We start from the raw sequence: 24,215 nt of genomic DNA, 5'->3' as shown, positions 1-24,215 counted from the left end.
CGGAAGGAGTGTTGTATGGCATTGAAGCTTGTTTGGAGGTTTGTTAACACAGTGTCCAATGAAGGGCCAGATGTATACAAAATGGTGTCGTCTGCATAGAGGTGGATCTGAGAGTCACCAGCAGCAAGAGCGACATCATTGATATACACAGAGAATAGAGTCGGCCCGAGAATTGAACCCTGTGGCACCCCCGTAGAGACTGCCAGAGGTCCAGACAACAGGCCCTCCGATTTGACATATTGAACTCTATCTGAGAAGTAGTTGGTTAACCAGGCGAGGCAGTCATTTGAGAAACCTTTTATCGATCGCGGTTATAATATAATTTGGACCTTTAGCATGGCTGAGGTGCACCCATGACCAGCTCGGAAACCAGATTGCATAGCAGCGAAGGTACGGTGAGATTCGAAATGGACAGTGATCTGTTTGTTAACTTGGCTTTCAAATACTTTCGAAAGGCAGGGCAGGATGGATTTAGGTCTGTAACAGTTTGGATCTAGAGTGTCACCCCCTTTGAAGAGGGGATGACCGTGGCAGCTTTCCAATCTCTGGGGATCTCAGACGATACGAAAGAGAGGTTGAACAGGCTAGTAATAGGGGTTGCTACAATTTTGGCGGCTAATTTTAGAAAGAAAGGGTCCAGATTGTCTAGCCCAGCTGAATTGTAGGGGTCCAGATTTTGCAGCTCTTTCAGGACATCAGCTATCTGAATTTGGGTGAAGGAGAGGGAGGGGGGAGGGGGGGAGGGGGGGGGGGGGCATGGGCAAGTTGCAGCGAAGGGTGCAGAGCTGGTGGCCGGGGTAGGGGTAGCCAGGTGGAAAGCATGGCCAGCCGTAGCAAAATGCTTATTGAAATTCTCGATTATCGTAGATTTATCGGTGGTGACAGTGTTTCCTAGCCTCAGTGCAGTGCAGTGGACCTAGGTCATAGAGTAGACCCATGTTGGCATATCAAACCATTAAAAAAATAAGTATTTTAATTTGGGATGGTTCCTTGATGTACTGGACTCATGATGGATCTCCTCTCTCTCATTTCTTTCCATCATCTAGAGGGATGGATGACTGGGCCATCAGGCTGCCTGCAGCCACACATTAATTAAAATGTTTATGAAATCAAATAAACCAAAAAGCAAACTGTTGGGGGTTTTCGATTGTTGATGCTTTATGATTATTTTAGAGCAATGTGACTTGTATTAACACTATTTCACAATATTTCACATTGTGTTAACACCATTTCATAATAATGTTTTCTGGAGAAAAAAAACATACGTCTTAACCATTCACTATCAATCACTTCTATAGTTCAGATTCAATCATTTGGTGTGATGAACTAATAACAAAGGGAGAAACGCCGAGAATATTTAGATTGTCATTATGGAGACACCTATTGGATGAATGTGGCAACTCCTCTCTTGCGGCAGAAAAAAGGGCTCGTTTTTAGGCCTTGTGGGCGGGTTTTGAGTGGTCATTGACATTGGCAGAACATTTCCCTGCGCCCACTGTGTTCCTGAGATTGTGAAGATCAGCACCGGGGAAATGTCGAGGGTTTACATTGGAAGATTGAGCTATCGAGCAAGGGAAAAGGACGTCGAGAAGTTCTTCAAGGGCTATGGGAAGATACTTGAAGTTGACCTGAAAAACGGGTAACAAAATTAAACGCCTCGTCTCGTGTAGCTCAGTGGTAGCTAGCAGCGTTGTGATTGTGGCCTAGTCCTCGTAACCAGGCCCCAAGCCTCTTGAACCAGCGTTGAACGGACGTTTATTGAAGATTCTCATAAATTGCTTTAGTTTGATGACCTAGTTATTATATATTATTTACTTAGCTAGTTAAGAATTTCAAAAACGGTTTGCTACAGAAGCAAAGTTGGCTAACTTGGGTTAAGGAGTTACTGCTGTAGTTAGCGTCAAGCGTGTTTTGCTAGTTAGCTAGCTAAGGTGCTAGCGCACTTCATTGTCGTGTTTGTGTCTAGACGGAGTAGCCATGTTGTTAGTTAACAAGCCAGCTAGCGTTAGAAATTACTATGCGATTTTTTCTTTGAATGAAATCGCAACCACGTGTCAGAAGAGGTAACTACATTTACATTTTAGTCATTTAGCAGACGCTCTTATCCAGAGCGACTTAGTTAGTGCAAACATTTTTCATACAGGCCCCCCGTGGGAATCGAACCCACAACCCTTGCGTTGCAAACGCCATGCTCTTATCAACTGAGCTACACGGGACTACTAGCTAGGTAACTTTAGTTACACGTTCATGAAATCTTCATAATTAAGCTAGCTAACTAGCATCTTCAAACAACAGTTGGGCATGCTAAATTGACTTAGATAACGTTACGATAACTATCTTAAGTTACCCCTTAACTGGCGGCGTGTATATACTGTTTATGTAACATAGCTAAGTTAGCTACAGTAGTTTGCGTAACAGCCAACGATAATAGTGCAATGCTACTGGCATTGTCGAACTTCCAGCAACTCTCATATTATGGTATCTGGTGGACGAGACAACATTTACAAGGCCAGTTACAAGCACTCTAGCCACCAGTAGGAATGACAGTCAAAGTCATTAACTATATACTGTAGATGCATGGGTCAAAGCACTGTCTTGACTAAATATTCTCTTAGCTAGCTAACAGTACTCTAAACTACACCATACTTACAGGTGGAATTAATGTGGCCCCTCTAACACCCTGCAGCAGTAGTGGCACATTTTAGATCTGTGGCACATATGAGAAGATTATAAAATATTGCATTATGGTATATGAAATGGTCATTTGGGTCTGGCGTGAGTAGTTTTAACTAGTCACATCATTTGATCCCAAATCTGTGCCCCCTCATCTCTGGCCTAACATCCTCTGTCTCCTATGTGGCCCCCTCATCTCTGGCCTAACATACTGTCTCCTATGTGTAAAGGTATGGGTTTGTTGAATTTGATGACCCCCGCGATGCAGATGATGCTGTGTATGACCTGAATGGGAAAGACCTGTGTGGGGAGAGGGTTATTGTGGAGCACACAAAGGGGCCACGGCGAGATGGCAGCTATGGCTCAGGAGGAGGCGGTGGCGGCGGAGGTGGAAGAAGTAAGTATACAATGCAGTGGTGTTTTAACATTAGTGGGGATTTGAGATTGAGGAGGCCAACATGGCAGCCGCATAGTACGTGGGATAGGCGACTACTGCATGACATCTCAAGTTTGTCCTTGGTGGTTGTAGTTCATATAATTGGGTTCCTTTACATTAACATTTTGGTTATTTAAGAGACACTCATATCCAGGCCGATGTAGTCATCGCATTCATCTTAAGGTAGCTAGGTAAGACAAACACAATTTTATGTGTTTCAAATATAGTTAAACCTGCCACGTGCACCAGATGTCGTCCATTCTTTACCTAAGTGGTTTTACGTCTTGAGAAGATGAGTCTGAGTGCCATCTGTTCAAAGGCTTGTTGCTTCCTTGGTGATAGTAGTGATGGAAACGTAGTAAAATAAACACAAGCAGTACCATACTGGTATCCATGGTCACAGCTGGCACTGTCATCCATAATCTGGGTTGTGTTTGGCTCTCTCCACGGTCCCACTACACTGTAAAAGGATGATTGCACCCCTTTTATGATTATGACAAATTGCGCCAAAGTTTTTCTGTTTTTAGAGGACATTTCTACATAAAGATCGCTCCCATTTGCTGTAATTTCAACTGGTTTCAGGGAGAAGTGGTTGCCATTGTTCTGTCCCCACTCTGTTTAATAGGCCACACGTCGTCTCCTTAGCATACAGGTGTGTTGGACAGGTTGCCGGTTAGGGAACCACCTTTTTTCTCTAGCGTTCACGGAGCTCGTAGTACAGACCGAGGCCTTCATGGTACTCCACAGTAATTGTTTGACTAATGGGTGTAGAGAAGACATTTTACACCCGAGTTGTTGAGGGAATTCAAATTACATGCACCACTGCCACCAATGACATGCCGTTATCTTGGGAGCCCGTATGCTTGATTGTAACTGTTACAGGGAAACAAATGCACTTGTGTTCATTCGCTTGATTGAAACTGTTACAGGGGAAACAAATGCACTTGTGTTCATTCAAATTGTCGGGGGAAACTAGCTTGAGATTTACTACCGTAGAATATTTGCTAGGAAAATGTTCTAATGTGATTTGAATATAATAAATTAACTAGCTAATTTGTTTTGAGTAATTTGAGAATCTTGTGTAATCTACTGTTTTATTCAGGAATATTTTATTTTTGTTTTAATTAAATGAATGTTGAATAATAAAGGTAAAGATTTAACAAAGAACCTCCAATGTTTTAATTAAAAGAGTCCTTTGCTGACTGCCTGCCCCTATTGCTGGCCTGGCCATGGTGTCCCCTTTCCAACCAAGAGTGTGGTTTGACCATTCTGGGTCCCTGGGCAGACCAAAAAAGGGAGCCATTGTGAATGAAGACCGCTTGTCCCATTAGTCCCAGGCCGGGTGGTGAGGATGCCATTGGGTTAGGAACAGATGTGGGTTGAGCTCTTATCGGTGCCTGAAACAAATGTGAAATGTCTATATATTTAGATGTGCTAGTTAAAAACTTAAACTTTTAGTGTCACCGTAAGTACTGTCTTCAGTCAGTCACATAGTTTTTTTTTTTTTATGTAGCTTTTCATTTTGATTTAAGTTCGTATGTAGAGTTTTGTATTCAGTTCTACCCAAACTTGAATCAGGTAATGATTTAGTTGTTTAGATCTTGTTGAAGAGAAGGGATAGGTAATGTCAGTGTTCTTGATGGAAAATGTGCAGAGTTTTCTAGACCAGAGTAATGTACAGGTTTGATTTTCTTTCCCTTTTTATGGATAGCTTATTTTGTCTTTACCGCCCCCCCTCCATTTTATAAGTGGTCATTTGTTTACAGAATGTAGCTTGGAGTTTAGTATTGAGGCTGTCCTCTCAGTGTGTCCCCTGCCCTAATTGTTGCTGCTCTGTCCTTGTTACCTTGAAGGCGGGGGCGGGTATGGGCGTGGTGGCAGAGACCGATATGGCCCACCAGCAAGGACAGACTATCGGCTGATTGTTGAGAATCTGTCCAGCCGCTGCAGCTGGCAGGACTTGAAGGTATGGTGGCGACGGGTTATTCAGCAACGCTAATGATAACACTCTCTTCCTTATGATTTCTGCATCCTACGTTTAATGTTCGAAGAGAGAAAAACATATGATCCTTTTCCAATATTTTTTTACATTTTACATGTACATTTAGTCATAAGGTCAGTGTTGGGGTAACGCGGTAGAGTACTCTGATAACTTTTTTTTGTTGTTGTGGTAACGAGTAACTTAATGCGTTTTTCAATTTAAGTAATCTGTTGCTTAGTTACTTTTTATAGAAGGTAAAGTAAAAAGACAATATTTGTACCTTATTAATTGCTGGTACAGCCAGTTATAGATTATAGATTACGGACGAGGCTATGCAATTCAAAGGTAGTAGGCACCATCTACTGAACATAAGAATGATCAACGCACACAAGATATCTTTAGAGGGGTTTCTGGTAATGCAAAAGTAATGTAATGTGTTACTTTCCACAGTAAGTAACGTAAACAAGTTACCTCTATTGGAAGTTAACATAATGAGTTTTAAAAGTAACGTTTCCAATACTGCATAAGATCCATGGCACTATCCACTGAGTTTTTAAAACTACGGTGCCAATAAATCAGCACAAACTACTTTTTTTCATTTTATTTCTGGCGTCTTGGAGCTAAAGTTGGGTTCATGTGTATACCCTGCTAATGACAGTACCAAAACAGAGTGAAGGAGAGCAATGGACAATACAGCGAACTTAGCAAGACTGGCAGTTTGTGGTTAGTGTATGGGGGGGGCTGCCATCTTTTGGACCTCCGCTATTGTCATGCTTGAGCAAACTTTTTATGGCGATGCATAAATCTCAGATTTCCTGCAGTTTTCCCCAGACAAGTACATATAGAATGCATATATATAGAATGAAAACATGTCTAACATATACAATATTAAATGACGTATATAAATTCAATAGGATCTTTTGGTTTTCTCACCTAATGCCAACCTTTCCCTTCCTTCACCAGGACTACATGAGGCAGGCGGGTGAGGTGACGTATGCTGACACCAATAAGGGGCGCCGGAACGAAGGGGTGATAGAGTTCAGGCTGTACTCTGACATGAAGAGAGCCCTGGAGAAGCTGGACGGCACCGAGGTGAACGGCAGGAAGATCCGGCTGATTGAGGACCGCCCGGGGGCCAAGCGCAGCAAGCGCTCCTACTCTCGCAGTCGCAGCCGCTCCCGGTAAATAAGAATGAGGGAGGGGGGGCGGGCTGCGTCCCAAACGGTTCTCTATAGTGCACTACTTTTGACTAGGGCCCATAGCGTGTCCCATAGGGCTCTGGTCGAGAAGTGCACTATGTAGGGAATAGAGTGCCATTTGGAGCACACAGACTGGCTTATCTACAAATCATAATGAGTAGTTGTATGAAATTATGCAAGATGATTTGTAGATCGGTCTCTTTGATCAGGCGACTGAGTAGAATTTCTCCTCTTAAACATGGACTATGTAGTCAAAGGGATGTGGTGATTTCAGTTGCCCCCCCCACCAAATGTATTGTTTTCCCACCAGTTCACAATTAAGGTTCGCAATTACATTGGACTGCATGTCACCCCTAACCCCTCAAGCTTCTTCAAGGTACATGGCTTACCTTGAACATACGTGGTCCTCCCTCTGTCCCCAGGTCTCGTTCCAGGAGCCGTAGGTCCCGAAAGAGCCGCAGCCGAAGTGAGAGCAGCAGCCGCTCCCGCTCTAGGTGAGGCCCGGAGTGCAGTCAACGTTTAACTCATAGACCCATACCCAAGGGTGACCCCTGACCTTTTTAATGTGTCCCCCCCCCCCCCCAAAAAAAAACGATTCCCTATGTAGCACACTACTTTTGACCAGGGCTTGTAGGGCTTCAGTCAATAGTAGTGCACTATATAGGGAATAGGGTGCTATTTGGAACACACACGTAGTCATTTTTTTTAGGGAAGTCATTGTAGACGTTTCTTTTGGATACTTGTTGCACTCAAGTGACATCAACAGTAACTTAAAAAAAAAAAAATCTATTTACCAAGAGCTCTTGCCTAAATATGGACCTTATGTAGCTTCCCAGATGTCCTGACAGATGTCATGACCAGCTAGTGCTAGGGGCGGTGGCTATTTTTACATTGCTGCAGTTCAATTACGTTTTAGGTAACTGGTTGTCTGTCTGCGCCTTCCTATTTCCCAGGGGTGCTGCCTCCCGCTCACGTAGTCGCTCCCACAGCAAGAAGGACAAGACCAAGGGCCGCAGAGAGGAGGAGCGCACCAACGGTACCCACAAGGCCAAGGAGGGGCGCGGGGGCCGAGAGGAGGGGCGCAGCAGGAGCCGCAGCAAGAGCAAAAAGAGCACCAAGAAAGAAGGGAAGAGGAACAGGAAGGATGAGTCCAGGTCCCGTTCCCGCTCTCGTTCCAGATCAGGAGCCAAGGATTGCTCCAGGAAGTCCGGCTCGAAGACCCGCGAGCCGGCCAAGAGCGACGATGAGGGAGCTGCAGCCGAGACGGGAGCCCCCCGCTCTCGCTCCCACACCCCTGCCGAATCCAAAGCCAAATCCAAGTCAAAGTCCAAATCTCCATCTCCCTCCCCGGCCAAAGCCCATTCCCGTTCCCCCTCAGTCTCCCGCTCAGAGTCCCGCTCCAAATCTCGCTCCGCGTCTCGTTCTCGCTCCCGCTCTCGATCACAGTCCTGAGCTGGGATGGCAACATCAGCCATCCATCGTGTCCCCCCCCTCCCCCCCCTGCGTCTGGCCCTTTTTGTTTTTTGATAAATAGTTGTAGGTGAAAAAAAAAAACAGGCACACACTCTTCCTCATTTCTTATAAATATACAGTGCTTGTCGGTCATTCTGCATCTTTTTCCAGTAGTTGTCTCTTAAATCGAGGTATTTGTAAAATATTAAATGTGTGAAATAAGTTTGAGGGTATTTGCTTGGATAGATTTTTATAAGTTGAAAAGGAAATGTTCTGTAGTAAGTGTCTTAACCTTTGTATCAATACTAGCATACCGTGCTGTCAATGTTGTGCAGGGTGGGGGTTGTTTTTATTCCATTGTTGCATCTTTTCACTTTGTGGGAAATCCTTTAATCAGTTACTTAAAAAATAAAATAAAAAGCCTGATCTGGAATTATTTGGAGTTGTCTTTGTCTTGTTGCTTAAATAAGATTTGAATAATAATAGTATTTACCCTTTAGTGTGTAATTTACTGTATTTACACCATGGATATCGCTTCTCTACAGTACATTTTCAAAAATAGCTGGAGGATGTCTTGAAGTTAAAGGAAAATTGCCAAATTGTTGTAGTTTTGTCACTGACATTAGTGCAGTTGTCACAGAAGACATTTGGTTCTGGGTGCCGAGATCAGTGCAGTTGGAACTTACTACCTCTAGCTTGGTCCCAGATGTGCTATCATGTCAACTTCTTGTCACTCAGAGTACCACAGCATGAGTCATAATACCCATAAAACCTAGCGGTCAAACAGGGAAATGGTCCCAATAGTTTTTCCACCATTCATTTTTCCAATAGGGGATTTTACCCTGGTGTGACGTTTTTGATAACCGTGTAAATCTCTGGAGGACAAGGTGACATCAATATATTTGCTTGTATTCAACAGCAAAAAATGAAACACTAATTAGCATTTTCGATTCAGAGTAAATGGAGCCGAAATATTATGCCTACACGAAACACAGCCCTTATTTTAAGTGTAAAAAATTCCCTATGGGGAAAAATGAATGGTGGAAAAACTATTGGAACAATTTCCCTGTTTGACCGCTAGGTTTTATGGGTATTATGACGCCTCTGTGGGGCTCTATAGTCATGCCAAACGCAATGCAATAACATGTTTGACGTGACAATGAGCGATAAGGATTTGGTACGCGAACAATCAGACTGGCGACCAGGCTACCACACAATTATCGCGGCAACAACAACTGAAATGGTTACCTATGGCGGACCATAAAGGTTTGGTGTATGTGCCCCTGCTTAGCCACAAGATGGCATAGTACTAATTAGACAGTATTCCATCCATGTTGACAAAAATCCCCTCACTGTCAATGAAATAAGTATTCCTTAGCGATGAGAATAATGAGTAACCATGGGAATATAATTGATGTCCGAGTTCAACCTATGTTTTAGTTCTCACAATTAACTCTTGATTAGGGACATATACAATTGGCATATTTATCACATTTAACCAGGCACCACAACTTCACCATCAATTATATTTAAAGACCTGTATGAGTGGAGGCCTCTTCTGTTTCATGTCACGCAAAGCATGTAGAAATGTGAATTGTTTTAAGATTGTATAAATAAGCTTAGCCTAACATATTCGTCCATGGATGGATGCATGTCTGTAGCCTATTTTAAAATACTTTTGAGACCACTTCTAATAGGCTACGATTGAGATGGTCGGTCGGTCAATCAGTCAACAGTGAGCATCTCACCTATTAGGTCACTAATAAGTCTAAACTCTCCTTCATGCCTGCTGCTATCAGCTTTCTCAATACGCTGTAGTACTGGTAGTTGTGCGCATATTGCTGTATATATATATTGTTATGTGTTCCCGTTTTTTTTTTTACTACGCGCTGCAAAATGAATTGCCCGCTGGGGATAATAAAGACTACTCTGCTGCATACATCATTATCCAAAATGCACGGGTAGACATTAGGCAACCGCAGCCTACTCAAATGCTCCATTTCTACGGAGGAGCAGTGCGCATCGCATCAGGGTTCGTGAAGGAAAGGAGGCGCCAAGGAAAAGTAGCAGTGGGAATTCGGCCAGTTTTGTGAGGGGGGCGGCCGCATGTAGCGTAATTTTTGGCTAATGCTTTTGAAAATGCCAATTTCCCCGCAGTAACAAACGACAACTAAATAGGCTATAGAAACTTACTGAATAAGAGACGGAGCCCATAGGAGACGGCGAGCAGCAGAACCACGCACATCCTTGATCCATCTGTTTTGGATTAAATTATAGGCAAATTAAATTGCTTGACGGAAATCACATGAGGGAACAAACCAAACGATACTGTATCGATATGTGTCGGGGGACAACGAATACAACCGAAGAATACGGCATCAAAGGCAAGTAGCCTATAACTTTCCCCGGTAACCTTCAAAAGTAGCCTAGGCTCTCAGCCAGCCGGTATTTGAACGATGATTATTACAATGAGAGCGTCAACTTCAGACAATTGACGTTAAAACATTGTAGCAGCCTTTTCTGGAAGGTCAGAAGAGAGAAATATTTTATTTTGTCACACCGCGCATCTGCTGAAGTTCAAGACAATCAGTGAAGCTGTCACGGTCTGGTTTCCCCTCACTATTTCAACTGTGGGTTATTTTGGAGATTGTATATTTAGAGGAAATTAAGATCACATTTTCCCGCGCAAAACTTAATCAGCTAATTGAGACAGGCAATGTATCAACAGTCAGCACCGAAGGAATGCAACACTGCTCCATCGTTTTTGTTCCTTCCGTAGCCTGCTATGACGCGACCGACATAGAACCGTTATTTGCCGGGGTGGGGTGTTGCATATCTGTAACATTTTACCATTATGGGACAGGTATGATATTATACAGGATAATTGGTCAAGTAGTCGAATACCATATAGTTAATTTGGAGTGCGCGTAATACCATTTTGCACGCAATATGTGTAGGCTAAGTTATTGATAGGATAATCAATGCAGATAAAATATAATAACGGGAAAATATTGCAAGCATGACGCATGCATTTACTCCGACATAGTATGTGGACCTCTTTTGCATAGTCAATGATCTTGGCAATCATCAAAATAATGATTTGCCCAGCGTCGTGCACGTCTAGGAACAGGATTGAGAGGGTATGTCGACATGGGGAAATAAAACATTGAAGTAAAACATTAAAACGCAGAAACCGTGACGACTTCAATTTTGAGAGTAGACTGTCACGTTCAGATTGCCCATGCAAAGGTTCATTCTCTCCCTGCTATAAGTGGCTGTCTTGGGACCGAAGGCACTTTAGCTAATTATATAACCTAATATATCTCATATAGAATTCAAACCCATAGATTGATCTTATTCCAATGTTATGTAGTACTGCTTGTGACTTAATGCCAGTGTTTGGCCATACTCCACATTCCTGACTGGGTAATGGAAGGTGAGGTCTGGTTTGCCTTGCTCATTTATGACAACCATATCAGTGGCCATATGAGCAGAGGGAATGATCTTGCTCCAGGCAACTAGAGAGAATGATCTTTGCTCCAGGCAGCCAGGCAACTAGAGAGAATGATCTTGCTCCAGGCAGCCAGGCAGCTAGAGAGAATGATCTTGCTCCAGGCAGCCAGGCAACTAGAGAGAATGATCTTGCTCCAGGCAGCCAGGCAACTAGAGAGAATGATCTTGCTCCAGGCAGCCAGGCAACTAGAGAGAATGATCTTGCTCCAGGCAGCCAGGCAACTAGAGAGAATGATCTTGCTCCAGGCAACTATTCTCAGAACTATTTACCTGCTGTAATGCTTTCATTTGGACTATAGCTGAGGTAATTCAGTATCAGCAGCTTTTAACTATTCAGATCACCCAGATGGGATTCAAACCTACAACCCTCTGGTCTGGACACAGTCTGGTATCCAACCCCTGACACTGGTCATAGTAGACTCCTTCGTCCCGTACACTGTCAAATTGTACAACTGATGTACAACGCATTTGACACAATAGTTGTGAGTTTTTCTGCAAAAAGAGTATTAGGCCCTACACAAGCATTGTGGAAACAATGGTTGTGTAGACATTTTTGTGCAGACAAAGGGTGTTTCTCAATATGCATACTACCGCGCTCCACACTCCTATGCTCCTAGTGCATTCTCTGAAGACGTTCTCTTGAGTACGTTCTTGTGAGGACGAGAGTGTGGAGAACTCATAAAACATTACATTTGAGAAGCGCTCGCACTTCTCCCTACTGTATCACCTCACGCTGCACCTCCCCATTCACTGAACCTTCTTCCAGCCAGGACCATGACAACAATAGAGACTAAACAAGATATACACAAAGCAAACATTTTACTTCATGATTATCAGCTAGCTATATGTGAATTGAAATAATCTAGCTAGCCAGCTAGTTAAACAGTCAAAAATGAACCAAAACTAATGTTGTGCAAGGTAGACGTAAACTGTTCGTGGGTAGCTAGCTACCAATTCTTTGTGGCTAGCTAGCTAGCCAGTTAGCCCTATTGAATTACTATGGATTTACCCATTCACTGAAACGTCTTCCAGACAGGACAATGGCAATAGAGACGAAACAAGATATACATTAAGCAAACGTTTTACTTCAAAACTATCAGCTAGCTATATGTGAATCGTGGGAATGTAGCTAACCAGATTGTTGAACAGGCAAAAATGACCTTAAAACTAAAGGGTAGATGTCAATTCTTTGTGGCTATCTGGCTAGCTAACAGTAGTCATTAGCCCTATTGACTTACTATGACCTTGTGATTTACGCACACTACAGTGGGTCTACGGTGTAGGCAGGTAAACGTGGCAAAATTAACACAGCATGTATTTATTAACGTATCGAGATACAAATAATGTAGTCAGGCAACATATGAGATGTGATTAGGCAACATTTCATTCTGAAGTCGGAGTGTATTTTCTCTCGCTTCAACTCAAATAATGGCCGTCATTGATTTCAAGAAATTTAGTGTAATTTTTACCTGGTTTCGTCATATTTCTGTGCGTACTTTCCGTTGAAGCTTGCATAGATGCATGCTTCAAAATATGTACAGAGTTGGCATTCGAGAAGAGCATGGCGGTATACATTTTGAGAAACATCCGATGTCTGTGTTTTTATCACAAAAGCAACAGTTGTATCACAGCCATTGTGTCAAATGTGTTGTACATCAGTTGTACAACCCGAGTGTGTACGGGTTTTGGTGGATCATTAAAAGTTTAATCTGATCAACATCTTTCTGACTGATCTGAATCACGCTGTCTGCATCCCAAATAGCAGCCTATTCTCTATATGGTGCACTACTTTTGACCAGAGCATAGGGAATAGGGTGACATTCAGGACGCTTTTGCTGTCTAAACCAGCCCTGCATCTCCATTGAGGTCAAATAAGCCAAACCAAATCAGGACGGGATCCAAAGCAGTGTTGTAAATTACATGCCACAGTAGAGAGAACCCTGGCTCTGAGAGGAGAGAGGACCCTGGCTCTGAGAGTAGAGAGGACCCTGGCTCTGAGAGTAGAGAGGACCCTGGCTCTGAGAGTAGAGAGGACCCTGGCTCTGAGAGTAGAGAGGACCCTGGCTCTGAGAGTAGAGAGGACCCTGGCTCTGAGAGTAGAGAGGACCCTGGCTCTGAGAGTAGAGAGGACCCAGGCTCTGAGAGTAGAGAGGACCCTGGCTCTGAGAGTAGAGAGGACCCTGGCTCTGAGAGTAGAGAGGACCCTGGCTCTGAGAGTAGAGAGGACCCTGGCTCTGAGAGTAGAGAGGACCCTGGCTCTGAGAGTAGAGAGGACCCTGGCTCTGAGAGTAGAGAGGACCCTGGCTCTGAGAGTAGGGAGGACCCTGGCTCTGAGAGTAGAGAGGACCCTGGCTCTGAGAGTAGAGAAGACCCTGGCTCTGAGAGTAGAGAGGACCCTGGCTCTGAGAGTAGAGAGGACCCTGGCTCTGAGAGTAGAGAGGACCCTGGCTCTGAGAGTAGAGAGGACCCTGGCTCTGAGACTCCTGCCATAGTAGAGAGGACCCTGGCTCTGAGACTCCTGCCAGAGTAGAGAGGACCCTGGCTCTGTGACTCCTGCCACAGTAGAGATGACCCTGGCTCTGAGACTCCTGCCAGAGTAGAGAGGACCCTGGCTCTGAGAGTAGAGAGGACCCTGGCTCTGAGAGTAGAGAGGACCCTGGCTCTGAGAGTAGAGAGGACCCTGGCTCTGAGAGTAGAGAGGACCCTGGCTCTGAGAGTAGAGAGGACCCAGGCTCTGAGAGTAGAGAGGACCCTGGCTCTGTGACTCCTGCCAGAGTACAGTTTGTTATTTCAGACCAGTTGAATTGGCCACATCTAGTCATTCCTCTTCTGGGGGACAGTTTGTTCGTTTTTCTCTTCTCAATGTTCTTCAAACCCAGAGAATACATCAGAGGTGCAAGGTGGCCAGGGGCAAGGTGGCCAGGGGCAAGGTGGCCAGGGGCATGGTGGCCAGGTGGCCAAGGGCATGGTGGCCAAGGGCATGGAGGCCAGGTGGCCAAGGGCATGATGGCATGGTGGCCAGTGGCAAGGTGGCCAAGGGCATGGTGGCCAGGTGGCCAGGTGCATGGAGGCCAGGTGGCCAGGGGAAAGGTGGCCAGGGGAAAGGTGGCCAGGGGCATGGTGGCCAGGGGCATGGAGGCCAGGTGGCCAAGGGCATGGTGGCCAGGTGGCCAGGTGCATGGAGGCCAGGTGGCCAGGGGCATGGTGGCCAGGGGAAAGGTGGCCAGGGGCATGGAGGCCAGAGGCATTTGTATTTGTATATATTAGGGATCCCCATTAGCTGCTGCCAAGGCAGCAGCTACTCTTCCTGGGGTCCAAACACATTAAGGCACTTGCATCACACATAAAACAAAAGATAAAACAGTCCATCATATAACATTATTACACTACTACATATCTACAATACAAAATGTATAATACCACCATGCAACAATATTACAATGTACGTGTGAGTAGAGTGCTTGTTCTAGCGTTTGTGTGTGTGTGTGTGTCTGTACCTGTGTGTGTGTCTCTTCACAGTACCCACTGTTCCATAAAGTGTACTACTGATTCTACTGCTTGTATCAGTTACCTGATGTGGAATAGAGTTCTATGTAGTCATGGCTCTATGTAGTACTGTGCGCCTCCCATAGTCTGTTCTGGACTTGGATTGTGAAGAGACCTCTGGTGGCATGTCTTGTGGGGGATAAAATGGTGTCCATTCAGCTTGACAACACTTCTTACAAAAACAAGTAGTGATGAAGTCAATCTCTCCTCCACTTTGAGCAATGAGAGATTGACATGCATATTATTAATGTTAGCTCTTCGTGTACATTTAAACTCTACAGGCTCGGCGTCCCTATACCGGGATGGTTGCTGCTCAATATGCGATATGTGACTAGAATGGCGTTGTAAACAACAGCCAACTTTCCGGGACATAGACATGTCTTATATGGGCAGAAAGCTTAAATTATTGTTACTCTAACTGCACTGTCCAATTTACAGTAGCTATTACAGCTAAAAGATACCATGCTATTGTTTGAGGAGAGTGCACAACAATAAAAAACGTATCACGGCAACTGGTTTGATACATTCACCTCTGAAGGTAAATAATGTACTTACATTCAGTAATCTTGCTCTGATATGTCATCCTGAGGGTCCCAGAGATAAAATGTAGCATAGTTTTGTTTGATAAAACAAGCCTAAGATCACCACGCGCAATGCCAAGCGTCGGCTGGAGTGGTGTAAAGCTCGCCGCCATTGGACTCTGGAGCAGTGGAAACGCGTTCTCTGGAGTGATGAATCACGCTTTACCGTCTGGCAGTCCGACAGACGAATCTGGGTTTGGTGGATGCCAGGAGAACGCTACCTGCCCGAATGCATAATGCCAACTGTAAAGTTTGGTGGAGGAGGAATAATGGTCTGGGGCTGTTTTTCATGGTTCGGGCTAGGCCCCTTAGTTCCAGTGAAGGGAAATCTTAATGCTACAGCATACAATGACATTCTAGACGATTCTGTGCTTCCAACTTTAAGGCAACAGTTTGGGGAAGGCCCTTTCCTGTTTCAGCATGACAATGCCCCCGTGCACAAAGCGAGGTCTATACAGAAATGGTTTGTCGAGATCGGTGTGGAAGAACTTGACTGCACAGATCCCTGACCTCAACCCCATCGAATACCTTTGGGATGAATTGGAACGCCAACTGCGAGCAAGGCCTAATCGCCCAACATCAGTGCCCGACCTCACTAATGCTCTTGTGGCTGAATGGAAGCAAGTCCCCGCAGCAATGTTCCAACATCTAGTGGAAAGCCTTCCCAGAAGAGTGGATGCTGTTGTAGCAGCAAAGGGGGGGACCAACTCCATATTAATGCCCATCATTTTGGAATGAGATGCTTGACGAGCAGGTGTCCACATACTTTAGGTCATGTAGTGTATTCTGTATGAATAAAGAAGTCCTATGGGAGACCAGTTTGGACCCTGTGAAGTTGGCCCGTGCTTCATCATTCATTCTAAACCATATCTAAAGGGCTTTGATGAACTCAAGCCAAAGGATGAGGCCTGTGGCCCCCCATCTGTCTGTCTGTGTGTATGAATATTTATCAAACCGTGAAGAGGAAGACATGCCTTAGCCTTTAAAGAGAGACCACAGAATTGATGTGACGTACTGTATGTTGTGAAGTCAAGAAGATGGAAGAAAAGCCTTTCTGTTTTTCTCTGTGTCGTCTGGAGCGAGACTTCAGGCTACATTTGACAATGGACGGGATATATTGATGGTGTGTGACAAAATAATCTTAACGTTTATTAGACTTTTATGTGTTTTTGAGTGTTAGGTGCTGTCATCAGATCAGCTTGGTACAGGGGTAAGGATATAAAGGTGTTGTTGCTTAGCAGCTTACAGTGGGGAAAAAAAGTATTTAGTCAGCCACCAATTGTGCAAGTTCTCCCACTTAAAAAGATGAGAGAGGCCTGTACTTTTCATCATAGGTACACGTCAACTATGACAGACAAAATGAGAAAAAAAAATCCTGAAAATCACATTGTAGGATTTTTAATGAATTTATTTGCAAATTATGGTGGAAAATAAGTATTTGGTCAATAACAAAAGTTTCTCAATACTTTGTTATATACCCTTTGTTGGCAATGACACAGGTCAAACGTTTTCTGTAAGTCTTCACAAGGTTTTCACACACTGTTGCTGGTATTTTGGCCCATTCCTCCATGCAGATCTCCTCTAGAGCAGTGATGTTTTGGGGCTGTCGCTGGGCAACACAGACTTTCAACTCCCTCCAAAGATTTTCTATGGGGTTGAGATCTGGAGACTGGCTAGGCCACTCCAGGACCTTGAAATGCTTCTTACGAAGCCACTCCTTCGTTGCCTGGGCGGTGTGTTTGGGATCATTGTCATGCTGAAAGACCCAGCCACGTTTCATCTTCAATGCCCTTGCTGATGGAAGGAGGTTTTCACTCAAAATCTCACGATACATGGCCCCATTCATTCTTTCCTTTACACGGATCAGTCGTCCTGGTCCCTTTGCAGAAAAACAGCCCCAAAGCATGATGTTTCCACCCCCATGCTTCACAGTAGGTATGGTGTTCTTTGGATGCAACTCAGCATTCTTTGTCCTCCAAACACGACGAGTTGAGTTTTTACCAAAAAGTTCTATTTTGGTTTCATCTGACCATATGACATTCTCCCAATCCTCTTCTGGATCATCCAAATGCACTCTAGCAAACTTCAGACGGGCCTGGACATGTACTGGCTTAAACAGGGGGACACGTCTGGCACTGCAGGATTTCAGTCCCTGGCGGCGTAGTGTGTTACTGATGGTAGGCTTTGTTACTTTGGTCCCAGCTCTCTGCAGGTCATTCACTAGGTCCCCACGTGTGGTTCTCGGATTTTTGCTCACCGTTCTTGTGATCATTTTGACCCCACGGGGTGAGATCTTGCGTGGAGCCCCAGATCGAGGGAGATTATCAGTGGTCTTGTATGTCTTCCATTTCCTAATAATTGCTCCCACAGTTGATTTCTTCAAACCAAGCTGCTTACCTATTGCAGATTCAGTCTTCCCAGCCTGGTGCAGGTCTACAATTTTGTTTCTGGTGTCCTTTGACAGCTCTTTGGTCTTGGCCATAGTGGAGTTTGGAGTGTGACTGTTTGAGGTTGTGGACAGGTGTCTTTTATACTGATAACAAGTTCAAACAGGTGCCATTAATACAGGTAACGAGTGGAGGACAGAGGAGGCTCTTAAAGAAGAAGTTACAGGTCTGTGAGAGCCAGAAATCTTGCTTGTTTGTAGGTGACCAAATACTTATTTTCCACCATAATTTGCAAATAGATTCATTAAAAATCCTACAATGTGATTTTCTGGAGAAAAAAATTCTCAATTTGTCTGTCATAGTTGACGTGTACCTATGATGAAAATTACAGGCCTCTCTCATCTTTTTAAGTGGGAGAACTTGCACAATTGGTGGCTGACTAAATACTTTTTTTCCCCACTGTAATTGCAGTCAAAGTGTTTGAAGCAGTTTTTCCATTTCACCCCACCTTGTTTATGGTCATGTGGGCTTTCACCTTGTTTATGGTCATGTGGGCTTTCACCTTGTTTATGGTCATGTGGGCTTTCACCTTGTTTATGGTCATGTGGGCTTTCACCTTGTTTATGGTCATGTGGGCTTTCACCTTGTTTATGGTCATGTGGGCTTTCACCTTGTTTATGGTCATGTGGGCTTTCACCTTGTTTATGGCCATGTGGGCTTTCACCTTGTTTATGGCCATGTGGGCTTTCACCTTGTTTATGGCCATGTGGGCTTTCACCTTGTTTATGGCCATGTGAGTGTTTCCCTGGCTCGCGACCAACATTAATGGTTTGGAACAGTTTGTTAGAGGAGTAAGCTATAACTTGAATTGTTTTCTGTGAATATTAACATAAACAAATGTAAAATTTATGCAAGGAATACAAATATTCACAAAATACCTTCAGTATCTCTCTTGTAAATTAAATGTTTTTAACAAAGTATTTCAGAAGGGGAAACATTTGGTTGTGTCACACATCAGAAGCTATTTTTACAATAGAACAATAGAACAGCAAAGTATCGGCAGTATGAAAGTGAGAACATGTTATAATGAATTCTAAGAGGCTGAAGAGTTCAGTGTTTACAGGATAAGGATGCAGTGTAGCATCAGTTAAGTCAAGTCAAAAAGTTGATTTAAAGTGGGCTCACAACACACTTTAGAAGATTAAAAAAGAGGAACAAAACAAAGTAGAAAAAAAGGGTGTGGGAGAAAGGTGAACAATATCAACAACAGTATATATAAAAAAAAGATAGTCCATAGGAAATGTGTCTTCCTAACCCTTGAACTTTGCCCCCCCTTCCACAGTGTTCCGATAGGGCACTGGACCGAGCCGCACCATGAAGACCCAGAAGGCCGACCCCCCCGGGGGCCCGACGCCAAGCTCCCCCACCCCCCACCAACGGATGTCTGGCTTCAGCCTGCGGGGACAAAAGAAGGAGGGCCTGATCCGCGGCAAGCTGCGCATTCGCTCCATGCCAGGAGCCTTCCTGGTTCTGGGGATCATGGTGGTGTTGGTGGGCACGGCCCTGGCAGTGGCTGGGTACTGGCCCTACCGGACCCACCGTTCCCAGCTGCTAGGAGTTGGACAACAAGGCTCTGGTTCTGTAGATGGTGCAGGAGGAGGTGGAGGTGGAGGTGGGGGTGTCTCTGAGCCCCAGTCATCCGGTTGGAGCCTGGGGGCTAAGAGCCTCCTGACCACGGCCAATCTGATCCACAGTGAGAGGATGAAGCTCCTGGGACCGGTCATCATGGGCGTGGGGCTGTTCATCCTCATCTGTGCCAACACGGTGCTGTACGAGAACCGCGACAGGGAGACCCAGGTGCTGCTGGCCCAGATGCGGAGCGTCATCTGCTCGGTGTCGGCGGCCGTGCCCTCGGCCGACCTCTCAGACATGGCAGCAGCCAACTCCATGGCCAGACACTACCAGTGGGTGAGCAGTCTGCCCGCCGCCCACCTTAACATCCTCTATCTGCAGCAGCTGGCCAGCTTAGAGCCCCTGCTGCAGACGACCAGAGACAGCAGGCAGGAGGACAGGGCAGCTGACTGTACGTACCAGCAGGCCACCTTACAGACAGAGGCACTACACCACCAGGAGTCAGCCTCCACCCCTTCCCTCCACTCCTCCCACTCCAACTCCTGCAACTCCAGCAAGACTGACTTCAACACGCAGAGGGCCGGTGGTGCTGGTGATCCAGGGGTAGGGGGCTTCAGCCCGGACCCCCAGCCTGCTCACCTCTTTAAGCTCAACAACTACCTGGTGTCAGCCAGCTCCATGTCCTTGTCCACTCTGGGAGGGGATGACTGGGAGAGGTCGGAGGTCACAGCCACGCTGCCCAGGCGCTCCCACAGTCTGAGCTACAGGACTAACCCTGGCCCCCACGGGCCCCACGGGCCCCAGACTGTAATATGTCTACAGGAAGGGGCCATGCGACCCAGGGGACCTGGGGAAGACCCAGAGATAGTGCGGGCCAAGCCCACGCGGAGGGAGCCCAGCTCAGACGCGTGTGTGAACATGGTTGGGTGTGGAGGTGGAGGTGTGGATCCCCCGGAGCTCACTCCCGTAGAGGAGCAGAGGCACCGCAGCTGGCCCCGGTTAGACCTGGGCTGTGCCCGCAGGTACCTGAAGCTGGACAATAAGGAGGACTCGGTGGACAGACTGCTAGACCAGTTGGAGCAGCAGTGTTCTCAGTGGGATAACAGTTTCGGCTCAGGGCCTTTTCAGTGAGAGCCAGTAAAGGCCCCATATCTCAACATGGCCCCATATCAGGGCCCTCTGTTTAAAAAAAAAAACAGCTTATAGAGAAAGATCCTCATGGATGCTGATATATCGACTACCGGGAGTAGGAGCTTTTTCTGTTGGATCATAATTGTGCACTATTTTCACTGACTCTTGAAACCGAGAAGGGAGGCTATAAAAGAAACTATTCTAGTGAAATTCAGTCTGTGTGACGCTGAATTCCTCTCTCTTGGGATACACAGTACAATGATGAGGAGCTTCCAATCTAAAGATACAAACCTTTTAGAAACCTTGTTTCTCGGACTTCCCGTGGCGTGGATATATAAACACAAGCGTTGGAGGACTGCAGATGAATTGGTTCAGTTTGGCAGACATCATATCTGAAGAGGGGAACAATACACACATTGTCATTAGATGAGTCGGAGCGATTTGCCAGTCTGTTCACTGGGTGGCAGTTAGGCTTGGCACTTGGCAGCAATGTGGAGGAATCAATTTGTCTTTCATTGGCAAAGCGTTGCTTGTTTTCAGGACACCGCAAGCACATCATAATGTGGGAGGTAGAAACACATTCTAATGAGCGACTGTCTTCACTTTGCAATCAATAAAAAAACCAACTACTCTGATCCGGTGAGCGCCATATGTGCTACTGATAACAGCTAGTGAAATAAAAGATATGTCCCAGAGACCAAAACAGGTTCATAATAAAGATGTAATGTGTAATCTACATAGTTATGCAGAATAATGGTTCAATTGGCTGTGTGTCAGAAAAAGAGATCGTTAATGATAGGTTGGTAACGCTTTATTTAAATGGCACGTACATAAGGACTTCATAACACATTCATAAACAGTACGTAAGCATTTATGAAGTATTATGTATGGCTTAAGAATGTGTAATAAATCCCTTTATGTAGGTACCCTTTAACAACTATGTTGTCCGTTTGCTGTAGTTCTATTGGTTATTTCCAAGACCCTATTCCTTATATAGTGCACTACTTTTGACCAGCACTCATGGTGTTCTGTAAAGGGCAGGGCTCTCCGACCCTGTTCCTGGAGAGCTACTGTCCTGTAGGTGTTAACTCCAACCCTGTTCCTGGAGAGCTACTGTCCTGTAGGTGTTAACTCCAACCCTGTTCCTGGAGAGCTACCGTCCTGTAGGTGTTAACTCCAACCCTAATCTAGCACACCTGATTCTAATAATTAGCTGGTTGATAAACTGAATCAGGTTTATTACAACTGGGGTTGGAGCGAAAAACCTACAGCAGGGTATCTCTCCAGGAACAGGGTTGGAGAGCCCTGGGAATATGGTGGTATTTGTGACGCAGCCCCAGGTGAATCAGCGGTGAGGAACCACCCCCCCCCCCACACTTCCTCCTGTCTACCGTTCCAAATGGCACCCTACTCCCTACGTCTGTATAGGGAATAGGGTGTGATTTGGCCCTAGAGTTTACGAGGAGAGGTCAAGCCTTCCTCCATCCCATACAGGTGAGGGAATGGAGGACAGACAAGTCAGTCTCAACACTGTCTCTCTCTGATTTAGTGGAATGAAATGGTCAGTGTTTTTGCATGCAGTTGGGGTGGGTGGGGCTACGTGATTAAGACATGTCTGGTTCCCTAGAGGACAAGACCACCCCCCCCACCCCCCCACGCGCACACACACACACGCACACACGCTGGATGATGTGGAGAGAAGGCTCCACTGTGTTTGCAATGCCACAGTCTCTCTCTCTCTCTCTCTCAAGTCCCGTATTGTATGGCATGTCAGTGTGACAATTGGTGTTCTAAATGTACAGTATTACCAAGCAATATCAGTAGGTCTGACAGAACAATTATTGTCTGTGTCTGGCCTGTAGACCCACATACCATGCCTGTGTTTCAAATATAAGGACAAGCAAAAAAACAACAAAAAAAACATCCTTGTGTTGTCGGTGGTTTCATTTGTTCAAATTTGGGGTATGTATGTGCCGTCATTATGTCTGTGGTCAACACTGATGACCCTATTCCTCACACTGATGACCCTATTCCTCACACTGATGACCCTATTCCTCACCAGACCAGGGGCTCCGCGTCTCATTCTTCCTCACAGCTCTAGGATGTCCACCTGGGATGTGAAGCGGCGAACCTCCCAGCGGTCACCAGGCCGGTCCCACAACTACACTACAGCCAATCAGTAGGCGTTACCGCTACACAACGGATTCAAATGGGGACAAAATGGAAGTCTGAACAGCCTTTTGGAATCTCTCGTATCTCGTATCACTTTCCTATCTACTTTCTCCACTACTATTATTCTGATCTAAAGACTTTGACAGAGGACATCCTCTTAGTTAGATAACGGTCACCTACATTTTACAAAACCACAAGTTCCTCTTAATAATATAATAATAATATAATAATATGCCATTAAGCAGACGCTTTTATCCAAAGCGACTTACAGTCATGCGTGCATACATTTTTGTGTATGGGTGGTCCCGGGGATCGAACCCACTACCTTGGCGTTACAAGCGCCGTGCTCTACCAGCTGAGCTACAGAGGACCACCTCCTCTCTCTGTTTAGATCTGCCCTCACATCACGGCCTCCTGTTGGAGCAGTCCTCCTGAGGGGTGGAGAGGAAGGAGAAATTCCCCAGCTGTAATTATTCTATGCAGCGCTCCTCTACCAGGCCAACCTTTTCCCCCCCTTATTAGATTTTATGGTTCCTTCCAGGCAGGTATGCAGTCTCTCGTGATCTTTTCTCATTTAATTGGTTGTTTACAAGATGGCTTCTGAAATTCTAACAGCTCATAAAGCTAGCAGGCAAGACCCGGGGCCCTCTCCTGCCAAAATCACAAGGAGGTGGAGGATTACATATGTGGGAGGGGGTAGAGGGGCACGGGGGAGAGAGGAGGTGGGACCGTTACATCACCAAAAAAGCCAATGGCAATTGTGCTGGCCCACTTTCCACATTCTGTTTATCTGCTAAGCTATCTGTCACTCCAGTTGGAAGGATTTACGTTCGGCGCAATGCCAACAAGGATATTGTGAACCGTCCATAAGATGATGAAGTTGCTGTAAATTGTCTTCCATTGGCATAAGGTGCTGTCCCATTACAACCTCCTGAAGCATTAGCATCTGGCAAGCAGAGATTAACCAGGCTGTGTCCAAAATGGTACCCTATTCCCTATATAGTGCACTACTTTAGACCAGAGCCCTATTCCCTATATAGTGCACTACTTTAGACCAGAGCCCTATTCCCTATGTAGTGCACTACTTTAGACCAGAGCCCTATTCCCTATATAGTGCACTACTTTAGACCAGAGCCCTATTCCCTATGTAGTGCACTACTTTAGACCAGAACCCTATTCCCTATATAGTGCACTGCTTTAGACCAGAGCCCTATTCCCTATATAGTGCACTACTTTAGACCAGAACCCTATTCCCTATATAGTGCACTACTTTAGACCAGAGCCCTATTCCCTATATAGTGCACTGCTTTAGACCAGAACCCTATTCCCTATGTAGTGCACTACTTTAGACCAGAGCCCTATTCCCTATATAGTGCACTGCTTTAGACCAGAGCCCTATTCCCTATATAGTGCACTACTTTAGACCAGAGCCCTATTCCCTATATAGTGCTAGAGTGCACTTGTTTTGAACAGGGCCCATATGGCTCTGGTCTAAAGTATTGCACTGCGTAT

The 24,215-nt window shown here is 45.4% G+C and overlaps 2 protein-coding genes across 2 annotated transcripts; both read left to right on the top strand.

Annotated features, from left to right (window-relative positions):
• The first annotated feature begins 1,448 nt into the window (after positions 1–1,448).
• LOC311131947 (uncharacterized protein) lies at positions 1,449–8,174 on the top strand. Its single transcript, XM_084165061.1, has 6 exons — positions 1,449–1,639; positions 2,904–3,070; positions 4,963–5,075; positions 6,054–6,271; positions 6,712–6,783; positions 7,243–8,174. The coding sequence occupies exons 1-6, from the start codon at positions 1,533–1,535 to the stop codon at positions 7,739–7,741; spliced, it is 1,176 nt and encodes a 391-aa protein (XP_084021187.1). The 5' UTR covers positions 1,449–1,532; the 3' UTR covers positions 7,742–8,174.
• A 10,968-nt stretch (positions 8,175–19,142) lies between these two features.
• LOC311133005 (transmembrane protein 200A-like) lies at positions 19,143–20,531 on the top strand (the record flags this gene model as incomplete). Its single annotated transcript, XM_084166426.1, has 1 exon — positions 19,143–20,531. One exon carries the CDS (start codon positions 19,143–19,145, stop codon positions 20,529–20,531), a length of 1,389 nt encoding a protein of 462 aa, XP_084022552.1.
• Between the last annotated feature and the right edge of the window lie 3,684 nt (positions 20,532–24,215).

This window comes from Coregonus lavaretus, assembly GCF_964263955.1.
Source record: "Coregonus lavaretus genome assembly, chromosome: 7".
In the NCBI taxonomy this organism is placed as follows: domain Eukaryota; kingdom Metazoa; phylum Chordata; class Actinopteri; order Salmoniformes; family Salmonidae; genus Coregonus; species Coregonus lavaretus.
Note: the sequence above shows the minus strand (reverse complement) of the source record. Positions and strands in the feature narration are given on the sequence as shown.

Excerpts from the sequence above, each read along its gene's own strand:
- LOC311131947 (XM_084165061.1), top strand. The coding sequence starts at position 1,533 with ATGTCGAGGGTTTACATTGGAAGATTGAGCTATCGAGCAAGGGAAAAG. Across the intron at positions 5,076-6,053 it reads GCAGCTGGCAGGACTTGAAG|GACTACATGAGGCAGGCGGG; the intron begins GTATGGTGGCGA and ends TTCCTTCACCAG. Across the intron at positions 6,272-6,711 it reads CGCAGTCGCAGCCGCTCCCG|GTCTCGTTCCAGGAGCCGTA; the intron begins GTAAATAAGAAT and ends CTCTGTCCCCAG.